At 39.4% G+C, this 19,027-nt stretch overlaps 5 protein-coding genes across 5 annotated transcripts; 3 read left to right on the top strand and 2 right to left on the bottom strand.

Moving 5' to 3' along the window:
- Positions 1–4,930: 4,930 nt before the first annotated feature.
- On the bottom strand, positions 4,931–6,646 carry LOC112044913 (uncharacterized). The gene has a single exon (XM_024080919.2). The coding sequence runs from the start codon at positions 5,602–5,604 to the stop codon at positions 4,984–4,986; it is 621 nt and encodes a 206-aa protein (XP_023936687.1). The 5' UTR covers positions 5,605–6,646; the 3' UTR covers positions 4,931–4,983.
- A 175-nt stretch (positions 6,647–6,821) lies between these two features.
- LOC112044930 (calphotin-like) lies at positions 6,822–7,253 on the top strand. The gene has a single exon (XM_024080944.1). It carries the CDS (start codon positions 6,822–6,824, stop codon positions 7,251–7,253), a length of 432 nt encoding a protein of 143 aa, XP_023936712.1.
- A 3,029-nt stretch (positions 7,254–10,282) lies between these two features.
- LOC112044912 (cuticle protein 12.5-like) lies at positions 10,283–10,806 on the top strand. The gene has a single exon (XM_024080918.2). The coding sequence runs from the start codon at positions 10,322–10,324 to the stop codon at positions 10,748–10,750; it is 429 nt and encodes a 142-aa protein (XP_023936686.1). The 5' UTR covers positions 10,283–10,321; the 3' UTR covers positions 10,751–10,806.
- A 3,009-nt stretch (positions 10,807–13,815) lies between these two features.
- On the top strand, positions 13,816–14,343 carry LOC112044911 (calphotin-like). Its single transcript, XM_024080916.2, has one exon. The coding sequence runs from the start codon at positions 13,856–13,858 to the stop codon at positions 14,285–14,287; it is 432 nt and encodes a 143-aa protein (XP_023936684.2). The 5' UTR covers positions 13,816–13,855; the 3' UTR covers positions 14,288–14,343.
- A 1,536-nt stretch (positions 14,344–15,879) lies between these two features.
- On the bottom strand, positions 15,880–18,549 carry LOC112044909 (uncharacterized). Its single transcript, XM_052885709.1, has one exon. It carries the CDS (start codon positions 18,499–18,501, stop codon positions 17,854–17,856), a length of 648 nt encoding a protein of 215 aa, XP_052741669.1. The 5' UTR covers positions 18,502–18,549; the 3' UTR covers positions 15,880–17,853.
- Between the last annotated feature and the right edge of the window lie 478 nt (positions 18,550–19,027).

Below are 19,027 nucleotides of genomic sequence, written 5' to 3'. Positions count from 1 at the left end.
TCGTTGGTTTCAGCTTATATACTGGTTGGAACATGTAAACATTTGCCGAAAAGTCTTTGTGACGTCAGGTTGTTATTATGCAACAAGACGTATCTAAGCATCATGCTCGCAAAAATATTAGTGGACCAGGGTGCTCAAATGTAACTTTATTAATTGCTACAAAATTAGACCTTAAGTAGTTTGCAATTAGGCAGAAAAATGCTAATACCAAATCTACATAATACTCGTATTCCGAGATTACCTTGGTCAGCATAATCCCTTCACTATACTCATTGTCTAATTAAAAATGGCATTATTATCAAAGTGTAGCGACACACGTCTATTAATAGATTAACAATCCCTTCATCAATAATCATGATAACCGAGCTAGTTTGTCATTTAAACAAATCTATCTTGAACATAATACAGATTTTGATTACCAGGGGCCTAATTGTCTAACGGAGTTCATTGATCGTAAAGTTCATACGATCGGCTACGATCAACGATCAATCGTAACTTTACATTGGTATTGTGTAAATCAGTTCATTATATGAAGACCGGATGGTGAACGATGAACTGAAATCATCCATGAAGATTGCGTATTGTTTATGCAAAACGATAGTGAAACTATATTTATAATATATCATCAAACTCTATAATAATGCATATATTTTAACAAAGTTTTAATTCTTTTACTTAAAACATTAAAGACGCATTAAAATTGACGAAAAAATATATACTATTGAAGAAAATAGCGTGAGAAAATGGTACATGCAACTCAAGTAACAAAACGCAATTAACGAGTTTAACCAAGGGCTATTTGGACTATTTGGTTATCTCCCTGTTGTCTGTGTAGGCTAGTGTCAAAATAACGTGATATCCTAATAGTCTGTGGTAAAACATAGCATATTAATAACCTGTGGATTAGAATTTTAATTTATCAAAACAAAACAATAATTTTATTTTTCAGGTTAAAGAGTATATTTAAAAATTGAGCAAAGTTTTACTAATTTTTAGTGGTCTTATGAGCAAAGTTTACTTCGTTTGTGTTATTGTTACTCAAAACTATAAAAGTAAACAAAAAAGAAAACTACCTTTATCTACTTTTGTCGATGTCCATTTCTTAAGAAGTTTCTCATTAAAACAACCCATAACTCCACGTCCACGCCCATGGCAGAGCTAGGGTGGTTAGCGTAACTACAAGTGGTTAACTACAGTTAGCCAACTAAAGAACAATGCCCGATTAATTAGTGGTCGCGCTACTTATCTACTACATGTCCCTGCTGCCAGTTATAGCAATAATTTCTTTGTTGGGAAGTATTTAGCACATCCTGGCTGCGCAAAAGGGGAGGGTGGGCATTACCTCTGTCTCTTAAAAAAGTCCGCATGTTATTTTTATCCCAGTGTTAATCTCGAAGTCTCGTATGAATCGGCACTAATAAACATTGGTTTACCTAAGTGTGTGATGAGTGACTTCACAAACAGACTTATTATTAAAGGATTTTTACTATGTACGTAGTACATAGTAATTCGGAATAAAACAGTAATGCTATCGGAATGCTAAATTGCTTAGTGGTAGGTCTTTGCCAGTAAGGTGGTAACTGGCCGAAGCCTTCCACCAGCCAGACCTAGACCAATTGAGAAAACCTCAATCGGCCCAGCCAGGGATCAAACCCAGGACACCACTGCTAATGTTTTCCTCTCAAAGATTCTATCTAACTTTTAGTATGAAATATTATTTTTTTTTTTTAATTTCAGACTAAATTGATTATTATGAACAGACCATTATGATGAACCACTGATATTGACTCAGAGACATGAAGATGAGGGCTTTGACAACAAGACTGACTAGCTGAGCCAGCTTAAGAATTATGTGGTGTGTGTGTGTGTCTAATTCCAGGAGCTCTCTATGTCAGCCATCCATCTATATTCTTACTCATTTTTGTTAATTATAAAATAAATTTGATTATTTAGTGTGTAACTTCATTGTACCTATCCTGCTAGCTGTTAGAAAGATAGCATCTGTAATAATTTATTTATGGTAAAACATATTTAAAAATAAACATGCTTTAACATTTAAGTATGGCCAATATGTTGTCAAGTACAGTGGGCAGGGCTGAATCCATGATTGATGACTGATCCATGATGATGACTCGTTTTTCTGATTTAAGAAAATATACTAATCATCAAAACAGTGTCTGCAAGTACTGTACAGGCTGACTGTTTGGATGAGAAGTATATAGTTGATTATTTTTAATCTTTGTGGTTTCAGGGTTTAAAAAATGTCTAACTGAAAGTCTATGTTTACTGTATTTATTATTATTATAATAAACTTAAAAAAATCTTTTTTTTTATAAACTTCCAACCCCTATTTCACCCTCAGAGGTGTCATTTTCATAATTCTTAGAATACTAGTAGTCAAGATACTGTAATAAAAAGATACAGTTTGTGAGATTGTAGGGGTAAACACTGGACCTACTGAACCAATGTTGAAGATTATTTTACCAAGAAAAATCCACATTTGAGTATTATAGGCCATGTATTCCTTCCCACGGGAACAGGAATTATGTGGGTGAAACTGCAGGGGGGTGAACATACACAGGTATTATAAATGTATTTTTTACAAGTACACTTTTTTGAATAATTTATTTAATGTAATGGTAAAAAAAAATATTAATAGTAAAATGTTAAACTGAAAGCTTTAGTTTTGGAAAAGACTACAAAAAACAAACTCAGCGAAGTAAGTATTCTTTTATTTTCAAATATCAAAGACCAAATCAAATATCAGCATTTCACAATCTATGCAAATATTTTGATAATACACGCACATTTATGATTTGACCAGATAACAGGGTCATCAGTACAATGTCCTATCAGCTAAAAGCCTTTGCCATCTTTTCTTCAGCACACCAATATGTTATTCTACTGTATTGCAGGTGCTTTTTGTAATATTGGAGTCTGCAGTTATAGGGCATATTCCAAATATCCTGTAAAGCAAAATTGTTAATATTGAGCATATTATAAAATACACACATCAACATTTAGTCTCAATGTAAGTGTAGTTTGTGTACTAAGATAATATAGCAGACAGACAAGCTTCGCTTTGACTCATTCCCTATTCCTATCCTATTCTACTCCCACCCATTGGCTTATCTACTATTATTTCCTATTCCTATTCGGTAGCTCAGAATCCTAGGAGTCCTAGGGTGGGCATGCACCAATGGAAAATGTAAATGTACCTATGAGCGATGACGAAAGAGTTCGTTCGCCATAATCATAATTTTAAAAATGAAATTCGATTCCTTTTTGCTTAATAACCAGCAAACTTAACTAAACCACACACATAAGCCCTGGAACACAGATCCCAACACATTGGATACAACAACATGCAAGATGTCGCAGAAATCTAAAACATGGTATGGTATTAAATATCGTAGGTATTGAGTTTATGTCGCTCTATGGACTTATCGTCTCTTTTTCTGGTACGTCCAAAGAAAGTGTGTGTAAGAAGACATTGGATGCTGGAAGAAAGATGCTGTTTGATCCGCAGTTCTTGGAGGAGTGAGACTGTGTCCAGGATATTCAAGCATTCTTCAACATATTTCTAGAGCGTGTATATTCTTTTTCTCACTTTCTCTCAGAGTCCAAGTCTCAGCATCCTATATAAATCGATTAATAGCACTCAATTAACTTCATTGTTTTGACTTTATAGGTTCATTGCAAAGAATATATTATTTATTACTCTTTTTAACAGAGTTCATTGTTTACAAACAAAACACTTCGCAAAGTTTCGTCCTAAAAATGCTAACTGTGGACGGGGAGACTGAATTGAGAGATTTAGAATGGAAAAAAATATTAATTTTAGATATTTAACAAAATATAAATTATTATTTTGGAATTTTGGACATCCACAATTTGTCCGTTTTACGATCAAAGGTGACTCAAGACCCATCGTAAGTTTTTGACATAAGCCATGAACATAAAACTTTACACAATTCGAAGACAATCGCAAATAACTGTCAAATCTTAACAAATCATTCACTCTTCGTATAAAAATAACGATCTAATCGTAATGAACTAACTATGCCCAACCGATGGCTTTCCATTGGCTTACACAATCCGAAATAGCCGTTTGACCAGTAAAAACGTACGATTTCAACTGTCAAATTCAATCGTTTGCGTTAGACAATTAGGCCCCAGCTCTGTTTCTCGGCAGTTAGGTTTGACGAAATCGCGGGCGTCCGCTTGTAAGAAAACTTATTCAGAAAATATCCACCTCTTAACTAATCCGAGCTGGTAATCGAACTTAGGACCTCTATGTTGAGAACCATGGGACTATCAATTGCGCCCAAGAGGTCATCAAAATAAAAGCCACCATACTGGTAGACGTACTGAGGAAGATATCTGAGGTGCTAATATAAAGTGAAGTGAAGAGAAATAGACAAAATGTCGACCAATGGCAGCGGAGTAGTCCCAGACCCATCATATTTCCGGTTGCGTCGCTATTGGTTGACATTAATCTATTTATCTACACGAAATACGTCGTTGGTCACATGTTGACCTACTTGATGCCATCAACATCGCCTACGAAATTGTCAATTGTTTGATATCTTGACAAGTTAGCCCTTGACTACAATCTCACCTGATGGTAAGTGATGATGTAATCTAAGATGGAAGCGAGCTAACTTGTTAGGAGGAGAATGAAAATCCTCTAAAAAAAACTCCTTTCGGTTTCTACATGACATCGTACCGGAACGCTAACTCGCTTAGCGGTACGTCTTTATCGGTAGGGTGGTAACTAGTCACGGCCGAAGCCTCCCACCAGCTAACTTAACTTTGTTTGCAAGTACATATGCTTGAACTCATCTCTCGGAAGTCAGTCCGTCTCTAACGAATGTATAGATAGAATGTGTAGATATGAAATTAATAAAATAAAATACATGTGTATTGTAACTCTCTTTGTATTAGTTATTGCATGGTCTATAATTTAGTCATCGTTGTGATTTACAAAACAAGACGAGCACCGGCTTGTAGTCCTAGAGGTGCGAAGGAAGCAGCGCCGGAGAGACCGACTGGAGCTGGGCCGACCCACGAGCGGCCTGCGGTCAGAGGGGTCACCGCCAATCCAGTTGTAGCCAAAGGTCCGAAAGCCAGAGGTCCAGTAGCTAAAGAACCAGCAGCAAACGGTCCAGCAGCGAAAGGAGCGACACCCAACGATCCAGCAGCCAAACTGGCTCCAGCCAAATTAGCTGCAGCGAGGTTCGTGGCAGCTAAGTTAGCTGCAACAATCGACCTCTTTTGCAGACGGCGGCCATTTTGTTCTACAGCTCTCGCGCTGTAGTGGACAGCGCGGTCCAGGTTTACGTCAAGGGTATCCAGAGGCCTGCCGTCAGCAGCCAGGATGTTGGCGGGCTGGCCGGGAGCGAGGGACAGCGGGCCTCTGTAGTTGGGTGCGCCGATGGGAGCCAAAGGCCCGGCCTGTGCAGCCAGAGGCGAGAAGATTGGTGACGCCCAGGGTGCGGCGATCCTCGAGGCTAATGGTGAGGCCAATCCAGCGCCCCAGAATGTGATGGGGTTAGCGACTGCCGCGGCAAGCACTGTAGTCAGCACCACTAGTTTGAACATCTTGGTCTGTGTTGTTGTTTGTTAAATAACTGACTGATGCATGTCTCTGGTCAGCATAAGCTTTTATACTTTGAACTTACACACATTATTTGAAATACTTTTGTTGTTATAATTTCGTTTATTCTAAGAAATGTAACCTCTACTACTCACCTCTACGAGTATTGTAATGGTATCAAAACTAATTATTTACATCAATCAATATCGCATTGTATGAAATTAGAAATGGTACATGTAAGTCTTATTCACTTCAAAGTTAACAAACTATTGTGCAACTTAACAGCCTAAAATTCTATTACTGTTTTACTTTACACCGCATTCAAAATAATACTTCCCTTATTAGCTGAACATAGTATGACGCCTTGATAGCCCAGTGGATTCATGACCTTTGGCTTTGATTTGGAGGGCATAGGTTCGAAACGAAATATCGATTGATTATGAAACAACGATCCAAACGTGGGTCAGTTTGGATGACTAAGGGCCCCGTATGGTTTCGAAAATTGTCGGGCATACTCCGACGTTGTATCACGTGACTTTAAGCCGTGTCTCATAATCAATTAATATGAATAACATTTAAGATAGTTTAAATTGTAAAAAAATAAATATCACATGTCTGTATACGGTAAAGGAAAAAAAATCGTGAGGAAACCTGCATATCTGAGATTTTTTTAATTAATTCATTCTTAATTCTCTTCATGTGTAATGTCTTACATTGAGCCAGCGTGGTAGAATATTAGTCTAACCCTTCTCAAATCAAATCAAGCATTTTTGTATTCCGGTCTGAAAGGCATATTGTTGTAAGAGCCTCAATAGCTCACCGGTAAAGCGTTCGGAATAATCACTGAGGGGTGGTAGTTCGATCCCCACCCCGTTGGACTAATATCGTACCCACTCCTAATACAGTTAACTCAACTAATTGGACGAGAGTGGGAATATTGGTCAAATTTTCTTTATTAAAAAAATTACAGGCACTTTATCAGCACTTACCTACTAGGATGCGTACCACCATCTAGGGCTCTTACTGTATATTATATAATTTATTATCTGAATAACCTCCGCAATTGTAAGCATTATGTTTCAAACTGTATGACGACTAAACAACACACTATTGCATAATAGTATGTGACGTCACATTTGGAATAACAAACAAAATTAGTATAAAAGCTGAATCTGTCAAGGAACAAGTATCAGTTAGTAACAGACTAGCCAGCAATACCAAAATGTTCAAACTCGTCGTTCTGTCAGTAGTGCTCGCCGTGGCGGCCGCTAACCCCGGCGCAGTCTGGGGTGCTGGCTTGGCTGCTCCCTGGGGTGGCGTGGCTACCCCATTAGCCGCTGGCTGGGGTAACTCCTGGGCCGGAGTCGCCACTCCCTGGGCCGCAGGAGTCGCCGCTCCCTGGGCGGCACCCATCGCCGCTCCTCTCGCCGCTCCAGTCGCCGCAGTCGCCGTGGGCAGCCCCGCACACTTGATCAAGAAGAGGTCGATCGTGGCCGCCGCTCCCTTGGCCGCTGGTCCCTGGGCCGCTGCTCCCTTGGCCGCGACTCCCCTGACTCTGGGCCGCTCGTGGGTCAGCCCCGTAGCTCCCGTCGCTGTCGCTGCCCCCATCGCTCCCTGGGGTCTGGGCGTCGCTGCTCGTGGCGGACTTTGGTGAAGCTCATCAGTCAAACATTTAAATTAAAACTTAAATAAAATATCCTATTTAATCAATCATTTTGTTTTACTTTATTATAGACGTATGAGTAACTTTTGTGAAAACTCACACGTGCTACCACAATACTTATTTCTGTTGCCAAGTAGCATTAACTACTGTGTTACAGCTACGGAGGTAGGTAGTACGTTAACACGTTAGCTGCAGCACGAAGTCAATTAACCTCGTACCATCAAAAAAGGATTTTAGCGTCTTCAAGATTTAAGAGGTCGATAAACCTCGTTCCGCACCACAGAAGGTGCGGTACGAGGTTTTTTCTGTACTTTACTCAGGTGCGTTACGAGGTTTTTTGACTTCATACTAAAACTTTATGTGGTGTGGTACAAGGTCCTTCGACCTCGTAACTCTTGAAGATGCTAGACTTACGAGGTCAATTGACCTCGTACCGCAGCGAAAGTGTTAAACTGCACTATATGACTGTGTACGTACTTAGTTATAAATAAGTTTGTAAAATGGTAGTAAAAAAAGGAATCTTGGCTGAGTTTGTTGTGGGCTCGTGACTTTAATTTAAAATTTTCAACTATAATTACCACGATTAATTTAAATTAAATTATGACATGACTTGCCCTTTCAAAAGTTCTTGTAAACAAAGCCTAATTGAAATAAACGAATTTTGTTTGTTTGATCGATATGCTCTTCACACCGAAACACGAAAATGGTGTTTAGTGTCAGAAATAAGCACGGTACTTCCCTGTAACTGTGTCACATGAAGCTTTATCATTACCAACCCATATTCGGCTCACTGTTGAGCAGTCTTCTCAGAATGCGGGGGGTTAGGCTAATAGTCCACCACCAGCCCAATGCCAATTCGCACCGAAAGAGAATCAAGAAAATTTACAGATACGTAGCTTTCCTCACGATGTTTTTCCTGAACCGTTTATGACACATAATATCTATTTTCTTAAAATGCACAATGTAAAATTTTTAAAATGAAAAACTGAAATACACTCGGATGTAGTGTTTCATATTTACCCCATGATTGATGCACCAATTTTTATAAATATTGCATAAAAATAAAGGACTTTCCAGCTAAATTTTAACCCTTGTTTGACCACCATATCTGACCATATTCTTCTTCTTTAATCTATTTGCATGACAAAAAGTAGTCAATGTTAAAATCCAATTTGTCCATATTCCAAAACTTCATAAAATTAGTTTCCCCGCTCAGAAATATTTATTCTCTGCTACCCCCGCATATCTTACCACAACCGAATAAACTTTGGCATCTCATCAAGACAGAAGTACTGGAAAATTAGCTTTATAATATAACTAACGGATCTGTGATGATCCACTTAATGACAATAGGCTAGTTGACACTTTTTTTCACTTTTAAATGGTCTTAAATAGTTCATTATCTCTAATTGATTTTTTTTTCATATTTTTTGAGACGTTATTACATGAAAATTTTAGTTTTTAATATATATAAATATATATATTCGAAGGACATGCAAGTAACAAGTCCCACAAAGTGCTACACTGTGTCCATTGACCTGAGGCGATAAAAAAGCTTGGTATTAAAGGGTACGTTTAAACTACTCCTCAGGCACAGTAAATAAAATGTATTTATTTACTGTGCCTGAGGAGTAGTTTAAACGTACCCTTTAATACCAAGCTTTTTTATCGTTTATATAATCATTAATACTATAATAGGATTTTCTTAAAAGCTAGCGTTTGAAAACACTTTGAACTTTTTGAGAAACATGCCAGAGGCTTCATGTGATAGTCACACTAGCAGACTATCACACTTCACACTAAAATTATAAAGGCGAAAGTTTGTGTATAAGTGTGAAAGTGTGTAAGTGTGTAGGTATGTTTGTTCCTCTTTTAAGCTGCGGCTACTGAAGCGATTTGGCTGGAATAGAAATAGAATTTACTCTGGATTAACACATAGGCTACTTTTCATCTTGGAAAAATTCATGATTCCCGCGGGATTTGTGAAAAACTGAATTCCACGCGGATGAAGTCGCGGGCGTCCGCTAGTTTATGATAAAAACGTATACAATTACCCTTAAAAATACTATTTTTTGTAACCTAGTGTGGTATTATATTATTCCTTGCACGCCTTGCAAAGTGTTGCACTGTTTGTGTACTTTAATTAATAATATTTAATATTTTTTCTTTGGGAATCACACTTAATATTATAAAGGCGAAAGTTTGTGTGTAAGTGTGTAAGTTTGTTCCTCCTTTGTGCTGTAGTTACTAAAGCGATTTGGTTGAAATTTGATTGGAAATAGATTTTACTCTGGATTAATACATTAGCTACTTTTCATCCCGGAAAAATCCATGGCTCCCGCGGAATTTGTGATTTTTTTAACACTTGAATGATTAGTAATCTTGATCTTTGAAACTTGCTAATCCTGCCGGCTAATTTACTAACCTTGGTGTATGTTACTGAACAAATACAAAATTCACTAACTAGCTCTGTTAGTAATTTTCAATGCTAGCCGCCCACCATCAGATAAACCTACATGCTTGCAGCGCTAACGGCTTGACGTCCGATATAACTGATCGTGTGTTGGTCGTGATCTGCATGATGTCATGATGGCACTGCGACTTCAAGCCGTTAGCGCTGCAGGCATGTGGGCTTGTCGGATGGTCGAGTGATTTCGCCACCATCCTATCAACTCCATAGTGTCAAAGTCAAAGCCAAAATTCATTTATTTCAAATAGGCTTAGTTTACAAGCTCTTTCGAAACGTCAGGTTTTGACTTTGACTTTGACTTAACATTTTTATACGAAGTACGAACTATCTAGGTTCGAAAGGTTTTATAAAATCACGAATGTCTGACCATCAAGGGCTTATTCTATAAATAAATAATAATTTATTGCATTTGTCTGAATAACCTCCGCAATTGTAAGCTTTATTTTTCAAACTGCATGACGACTAAACAACACACTATTGCATAATAGTATGTGACGTCACATTTGGAATAACAAACAAAATTAGTATATAAGCTGAATCTGTCAAGGAACATGTATCAGTTAGTAACAAACTAGCCAGCAATACCAAAATGTTCAAACTCGTCGTTCTGTCAGTAGTGCTCGCCGTGGCGGCCGCTAACCCCGGCGCAGTCTGGGGTGCTGGCTTGGCTGCCCCCTGGGGTGGCGTGGCTACCCCATTAGCCGCTGGCTGGGGTAACTCCTGGGCCGGAGTCGCCACTCCCTGGGCCGCAGGAGTCGCCGCTCCCTGGGCAGCACCCATCGCCGCTCCTCTCGCCGCTCCAGTCGCCGCAGTCGCCGTGAGCAGCCCCGCGCACTTGATCAAGAAGAGGTCGATCGTGGCCGCCGCTCCCTTGGCCGCTGGTCCCTGGGCCGCTGCTCCCTTGGCCGCCACTCCCCTGACTCTGGGCCGCTCGTGGGTCAGCCCCGTAGCTCCCGTCGCTGTCGCTCCCGTCGCTCCCTGGGGTCTGGGCGTCGCTGCTCGTGGCGGACTTTGGTGAAGCTCAACAGTCGAACATTTAAATTAAAACTTAAATAAAATATCCTATTTAATCAATCATTCTGTTTTACTTTATTATAGACGTATGAGTAACTTTTGTGAAAACTCACACGTGCTACCACAATACTTATTTCTGTTGCCAAGTAGCATTAACTACTGTGTTACAGCTACGGAGGTAGGTAGGACGTTAACACGTTCGCTGTGGCACGAGGTCAATTGACCTCGTACCATCAAAAAAGGATTTTAGCGTCTTCAAGACTTAAGAGGTCGATAAACCTCGTTCCGAAAGTGCGGTACGAGGATTTTTGAGAAAGTACAGAAAAATCAGTGCCACAGCAAACATGTTAAAGGGTACGGTAGAAGTTACAGACACACATGACGTTTAAACTACTTACTCCTCAGGCACAGTAAATATAAAAAAGTACTTATTTACTATGCCTCAGGTCAATGGACACAGTATAGCACTTTGTGGGACTTGTTACTTGCATGTCCTTCGAAGTATTGCTAATTATTGAACCAGCAACGGTTTTCTAATAGGGTAGTTGACTCTTATTAATATAAACAATATTAATTTCGCATAGTGCATGGAAAAAGGGTCCGAAATCTAAGGGTCCGCTCCGTTTGTAAGGATTTGTTATAGTGACGTCATGAAATAGTCGAAATGTAGACCATCATGGCCGACAGGCGTTTTGGCTCGTATTGTCAAAAACATATATAAAAACTAAAATTTTCATGTAATCACGTCTCAAGAAATATGAAAAAAAAATTCAACTAGTAAAACGTTATTGAACTATTTAAGACCATTTAAAAAAAAAGTGTCAACTAGCCTATTGTCATTAAGTGGATCAAAATTGGTCCGTTAGTTATATTATCAAGCTAATTTTCCAGTACTTCCGTCTTGATGAGATGCCAAACCTTTTTCGGTTGTGGTAGGCTATACGAGGGTAGTAGCGAATAAATATTTCTGAACGGGGCAACTGATTTTATTTAGTTTTGGAATATGGATAAATTGGAAAAATTTTGCTGTAAAGTCCTTTATTTTATTTATATGAAAATTGGTACATCAATAAGTAAAAACACTAGTAGACGCCTGTGACTACATCCGAGTGTATTTCAGTTTTTCATTTTAAAAATTTTACATTTTAGTTGTGCATTTTAAAAAAATATATATTCTATGTCATAAACTGTTAAGGAAAAACATCACCTGCATATCTGTAAATTTTCTTAATTCTCTTTGGGTGTGAATTCGCATTGGGCTAAGGGTGGTGGACTAGTAGCCTAACCCCCTGCATTCTGAGAAGACTCGTGCTCAACAGTGAGCCGAATATAGGTTGGTAATGATGAACATACCTACTAGTATAATAGCTAAAGCTTCACCGTGCTTATTTCTGACACTAAACAGCATTTTTGTGTTTCGGTGTGAAGAGCATATAAATCAAACAATCTAAATACATTTATTTCAATTAGGCTTTGTTTACAAGCACTTTTCAAAGGTCAAGTCATGTCATAATTTAATTTAAATGAATGGTGATAATTATAGTCGAAAATTTTAAATTAAAGTCACGAGCCCACAACAAACTCAGCCAAGATTCCTTTTTTTACTACCATTTTACAAACTTATTTATAACGCGGGTGTCCCCTAGTTTGTGTATAAATTAAATGCATGGCTAAAGTCACTTAATTTTATAAGAACACACTAATATTATAAAGGCGAAAGTTTGTATGTAAGTATGTTTGTTCCTCTTTTACGATGCGGCTACTGAAGCAATTTGGCTGAAATTTGGAATGGAAATAGACATTTCATCTTGGAAAAATTCATGGTTCCCGCGGGATTTGTGAAAAACTGAATTCCACGCGGACGAAGTCGCGGGCGTCCGCTAGTTTATGATAAAAACGTATACAATTACCTTTAAAAATACTATTTTTTTGTAACCTAGTGTGGTATTATAGGCATTTTATATTTATACCGTTGTAATTAAAGGCATTTTATCTTCACAGGCTTAACACCTAACGCTGCAGGTAGATGGACACAGGGCACCACTTCTCAGGACGTGTTCCTTGCACGCCTTGCAAAGTGTTGCACTGTTTGTGTACTTTAATTACCCAAACATAATTTTTAATATTTTTTCTTTGCAAATCACACCTAATATTATAAAGGCGAAAGTTTGTGTGTAAGTGTGTAAGTTAGTTCCTCCTTTGTGCTGTAGTTACTAAAACGATTTGGTTGAAATTTTATTAGAAATAGATTTTACTCTGCATTAATACATTAGCTAGTTTTCATCCCGGAAAATTCATGGAATTTGTGATTTTTTTAACACTTGAATGATCAGTAACATTGATCCTTGGGCAGGATTAGTGAACAAATACAAAATTCACTTACTGGCTCTGTTCTTCTTAATGCTAACCGCCCACGTCGCAATGCCATCATGACTTCATGCAGATCACGACCAATACACGATCAGTTATATCGGACGTCAAGCCGTTAGCGCTGCAGGCATGTGGGCTTGTCGGATGGTGGGTAGCTACTATAAGTCGAGTGATTTCGTATTTACTACTTAATTAATGCAAACTGATCAAAATTCAGATTATAAATAAAAAATGTCATCCGATGCCTACTGACAACCCTGCGTTGATATCACAGAGTTGACATTTCCCAGTTGTCATTGTGATTTTTGTTTACAATGGGTTTTACGGAATACAAAAAATGCGGTTGTTAAGTATTAATTTGATGTTAATTGTATAAGTAGCTAACTTAAGTCAATGTTAGTGAATTGACTGGCTGATGCCACCATCCTCTCAACTCCATAGTGGCCTACCGTACTTGTTAATGGTAGAACCATAAACTGACAAACTATCAGCTTTTATAAAATCACGAATGTCTGACCATCAAGGGCTTATTCTATAAATAAATAATAATTTATTGCATTTGTCTGAATAACCTCCGCAATTGTAAGCATTATGTTTCAAACTGTATGACGACTAAACAACACACTATTGCATAATTGTATGTGACGTCACATTTGGAATAACAAACAAAATTAGTATAAAAGCTGAATCTGTCAAGGAACAAGTATCAGTTAGTAACAGACTAGCCACCAATACCAAAATGTTCAAACTCGTCGTTCTGTCAGTAGTGTTCGCCGTGGCGGCCGCTAACCCCGGCGCAGTCTGGGGTGCTGGCTTGGCTGCTCCCTGGGGTGGCGTGGCTACCCCATTAGCCGCTGGCTGGGGTAACTCCTGGGCCGGAGTCGCCACTCCCTGGGCCGCAGGAGTCGCCGCTCCCTGGGCAGCACCAATCGCCGCTCCTCTCGCCGCTCCAGTCGCCGCAGTCGCCGTGGGCAGCCCCACGCACTTGATCAAGAAGAGGTCGATCGTGGCCGCCGCTCCCTTGGCCGCTGGTCCCTGGGCTGCTGCTCCCTTGGCCGCGACTCCCCTGACTCTGGGCCGCTCGTGGGTCAGCCCCGTAGCTCCCGTCGCTGTCGCTGCCCCCATCGCTCCCTGGGGTCTGGGCGTCGCTGCTCGTGGTGGTCTTTGGTGAAGCTCAACAGTCAAACATTTAAATTAAAACTCAAATAAAATACTTTATTTTACCAATCATTTATTTTACTTTAATATAGAATGAGTAGCTTTTTGTGACAAAACTCATACGTGCTACCTCCATACTTATTTCTGTCGCCAAGTAGCATTACTGTCTTCCAGCTTAAAGGGTACGATAGCCGGTGTAGTTACAGACACAAATGACGTTTAACCTACTCTTCAGGTCAATGGACACAGAACACTTTGTGGAACTTGTTACTTCCATTCCCTTCGAAGTTTTGCCAAGTTTATAGGCATCAGTTTTGTAATTGTCATTAAGTGCTCATCATTGGATCCGCACTGACCAAACACACTATTCGAAGACTTTCGTCTGCAGGCACTGAGGAAGTTTGGACGTTAAGATGTCGCGGAATTTCCCGAACGCTGCCCAGCCGAGCTGGATTCGGGTGTTCACCTCTTTTAATAATTGGACCTACTTAAGTGGACTGTGTGTCAGATATATTCCCCCCACTAAGTGGACCGAGGACATCAAGCTGGTTGCAGGGAGCCGCTAGATGTCATTCAAGAGGCCTATGTTCAGCAGTGGACGTCCATCGGATGATAATGATGATGATGACGATCATCATTGATCCGTAAATTATAATATCGAGCAAATTTTTCAGTGGTTTCATCATGAGATGCCAAACCTTTTTCGATTGTGGTAGCAGATTATTAGGTATAAACATTTTTAAGCGAAGCAACTGATTTTGAGAAATTTTTGAATATGGATAAATTGGATCTTAGAGTCGAACATTGACTACTTTTTAACCGACTTTGAAAAGGAGAAGGTTCTCAATTCGGTCGGTATTTTTTTTTCATGTATGTTTATTATACAAATAGACGAAAGAAGATGCACAAATAGTAACATGAAACAAAGTTTGAAATTTTGTTTAAAACATCTTATAATTTTAAGCAATATTTATAAAAATCAAACATGAAACACTTAGAGGAATTGAAATAATAGACGCGACTCAGAGAATATTTCAGTTTTTCACAAATCCCGCATATTATAATATTATTTCATAGCTTATGTGTAGAATAAATAGGATATATTTTTTTTTTTTATTCTGTACAAGTTAGCCCTTGACTACAATCTCACCTGATGGTAAGTGATGATGCAGTCAGTAAGATGGAAGCGGGCTAACTTGTTAGGAGGAGGATGAAATTCCACACTCCTTTCGGTTTCTACACGACACCGTACCGGAACGCTAAATCGCTTGGCGGTACGTCTTTGTCGGTAGGGTGGTAACTAGCCACAGCCGAAGCCTCCCACCAGCCAAAATATTCAATATTCTAATTACCTTTGTGACAAAATATTGCAATATTCTAAATACCTTTGTGACGTCAAATCATAGGATACTTATAATTTATCCATTATGATCCATTAATCTATTATTTAATTAATTTGTACGGTCTTCGTGTAAATAGACTTCCGTCAATTATATTAAGGTTTGTCACATCAGAATATATAATTATGACCATAGGAAAGTATTAAATGTTCAAAATTCGTTTTGACTGGATATTTTCTGGTATATATGTTTTAAATTATAGAGCTTATAAAATTTCCATTCGTTTATTCATAAAATTCTAGTGTAGTCCGGATGAGCTTCACCAAAGGTGTCCCCAACGAGCACCGTGAGCGACACCCCAGGGGGCAGCGGCGACGGCGACGTGAGCGGGGGCCGCCCATCTAGCAGCGTGACCCCACGCGCCTACACCGGGGGCGGCGACCAAGGGAGCGGCGGCCCAGGGAGCAACGACAGACCTCTTCTTCAGCCAGTGTCCGTGACCCCCAACAGCGACTGCGGCAACTGGAGCGGCGAGAGGAGCAGCTATCGGTGCAGCCCAGTGGCCTGAGACTCCAGCAGCCCAGGGTGCACCCCACCCAGCGGCCAAGGGTGCGTAACCAGCACCCCACACTGCGCTGGGGTCAGCAACCACCACGGACAGCAAAACAGATAAAACCACGAGTTTCAACATTGTAGTATCGGATGCTATTAGTTTACAAACTGATGCTGATTTCTAGACAACTGCACTTTATATACCATTTTAACTGCAATATTTTACATACCTTTGTGACGTCAAATCATGCAATAGGCTCGTAAGTCATGTTAGGAAAAATATTGTCACCATAGCTCGCAAAGACGCCTGTAAATTTAATTAATGTAATTATTATCGACCTTACCGCGTATAAAATTAGAATCATTGAAATGCAACTTGTAAAGTTGCTTTGTTAACTTGCCTTGGACAATCCTTTTAATAACCATTCACTTTGAACTGTTTGTTTTAATAAACACTTATATTTAAGAATTATGAAAATCTGCAAAATTTTAAGGGTCTTAGATACCTATAACCATAGTACTTATAAAAGGCCTTTGCCTTTTATCATTATCAACCCATATTCCGCTCACTGCTGAGCTCAAGTCTCCTCTCAGAATGAGAGGGGCTAGGCCAATAGTCAATAGTTTGGCAGACTTCACACACGCAAAGATCACAATGTTTTCCCTTCACCGTTTTATGAAATTTAAAATCACCTTCACGTGATATTTAATTTTTTAAAATGCACACAACTGAAAAGTTGGAGGTGCATGCCCCGGACCGGATTTGAACCCACACCCTACGAAATCTGCGGCAGAGGGCATATCCACTGGGCTATCAGGACTTTATACTTTTTTTGCCTTTTACAGGGACGTTTGAACATTACGATCCCGAGCCATTTGCATTCAGCGAATCCTACAGCTCGCTTGATGTCGTCTGTAGGTACACCTGGTGGAAGGTCGACCAACACTCTTAAGCGCTTTCTAGTAAGGGGTCGCTATTCCAGCACGAATAGGTATATATATGCAAAATTTGTATTATACTCGTAAGATTAGATAAACGATACGAAGTCAGAGTAAAGATGTATTTACTGTGACGAAATTCTGCATAACTTGTTATTGTACCGTTCCATAATCTAGATACCTACTATTAAATACACAAAGAGGGAAAAGCTGTTTACAAAAGTCAATATTATGTTAACAAGTAACTTAACATTGAACAAGTTTATTATTACGTAAGACAAGAAAATGTATAATATTTCATTCGACTGAGTATGATAACTATTTCAAGTACATAATTATTAACAGTAAGTGTATTTTTAATCTGGAAATCAATATGGATTTAATAAATTTTTAACATATTATTGTTGTTGTGTTAAGGTTTGTTATTACGTGGATGGAAGTCAAGAGCGAATAGACAGTATACTAACGCATTCACCTGTAAGCTATATCTTCGCTTATCACCAAGAACGACTGTCATTTTAGGTATTTACCTATCTATATTATTATTATAAATATGAAAGATTTCACTGTATATTGGCATTGAAAATACTTTTCCAAAAAATTACTTTACCATTTGAAAGGAAAGGGATTTTATCAGTACCTACCATGGGAACTACGTGAGTGAATATTAATAAAACTAAATAATAATAATGTAACTCTCTTTTTATTATTGCATTAGTCTGAATATCGTGAACAGCTTTGTCGTCATTTAGAAACCATTTCCAACACCAGCACCTACCCCCAGTCCTAAGACGGGAGCAGCGACAGCGATGGGAGAGCCAACCCACGAGCGACCCGGGGTCAGAAGAGTAGCGGACACCGGAGCAGCAACCAAACCTCTAGCACCCAACGGTCCAGCGGCAAAAGCTCCAGCGCCTAGAGGTCCAGCGGCGAAAGTCCCCGCACCCAGCGGTCCAGCGGCGAAACCTCCAGCGCCCAGAGGTCCAGCTAGAGCACCAGTAGCCAAACGAACACCAGCCAAGTTAGCAGCGGCCAAAGCTCCAACTGATCTCTTTTGCAGACGGCGGCCATTTTGTTCTACAGCTCTCGCGGTGTAGTGGACAGCACGGTCCAGGTTTACGTCGAGGGTATCCAGAGGCCTGCCGTCAGCAGCGAGGATGTTGGCAGGCTGGCCGGGAGCGAGGGACAGGGGGCCTCTGTAGTTAGGTGCGCCGACAGGAGGTAAAGGTCCGGCGGGCACTCCGACTGGAGCGTAGATGGGTGATGCCAATGGTGCGGCGACTCCTGCCAAGGGTGCACCCCAGGACCCCCATGGGGTCACCAGACCAGCTCCCCAATAACCGTTGGGGCTAGCGGACGCTACCGCTAGTACAGACAACACCACCAGCTTGTACATTGTGGTCTGTGTTGTTGTTGTTAGTTCCAAAAGTAACTGATACTTGTCACCCAATAGCTGAACCTTTTATATTAAAAAGCGTTATTTCGATTTCTTTTGTGCAACAAAATTACAGTCATTGTAATGAAAAAAATAATCATATTATGCAAGTGTAGTGAAAACTCACATACAATATTCAACCTTAACACTATTGACTTACTGCTTGTAAATTAAATTGAAAAATTCTTAATAAAAGCTCACTATTTCCATGAAAATCTGTTAAATTTTTTGCTGTCTTTACGCTTAATTAACTAAATAATTACTAGAGGAAAATTCTATCAACAATTACTATTTCTTTGTCGTGACATGTACTTTTAACTTAACTTAAAATGAAATGTACTCGTATATACCTAGATAAAATTTGCTTAAAAGAATAATTATGAAAATTATGAATCCCAAGTAATAAGTACAATAAATCACTATTTTTTAAATAATTGAAAAGTTTATATTAAAATCTTACAAAAAGGCTATGACGGATCAAAACACT

Source organism: Bicyclus anynana, chromosome 15, assembly GCF_947172395.1.
Source record: "Bicyclus anynana chromosome 15, ilBicAnyn1.1, whole genome shotgun sequence".
NCBI lineage: Eukaryota > Metazoa > Arthropoda > Insecta > Lepidoptera > Nymphalidae > Bicyclus > Bicyclus anynana.
The sequence above is the reverse complement of the archived record's forward strand: the minus strand, read 5'-3'. Positions and strand labels throughout refer to the sequence as shown.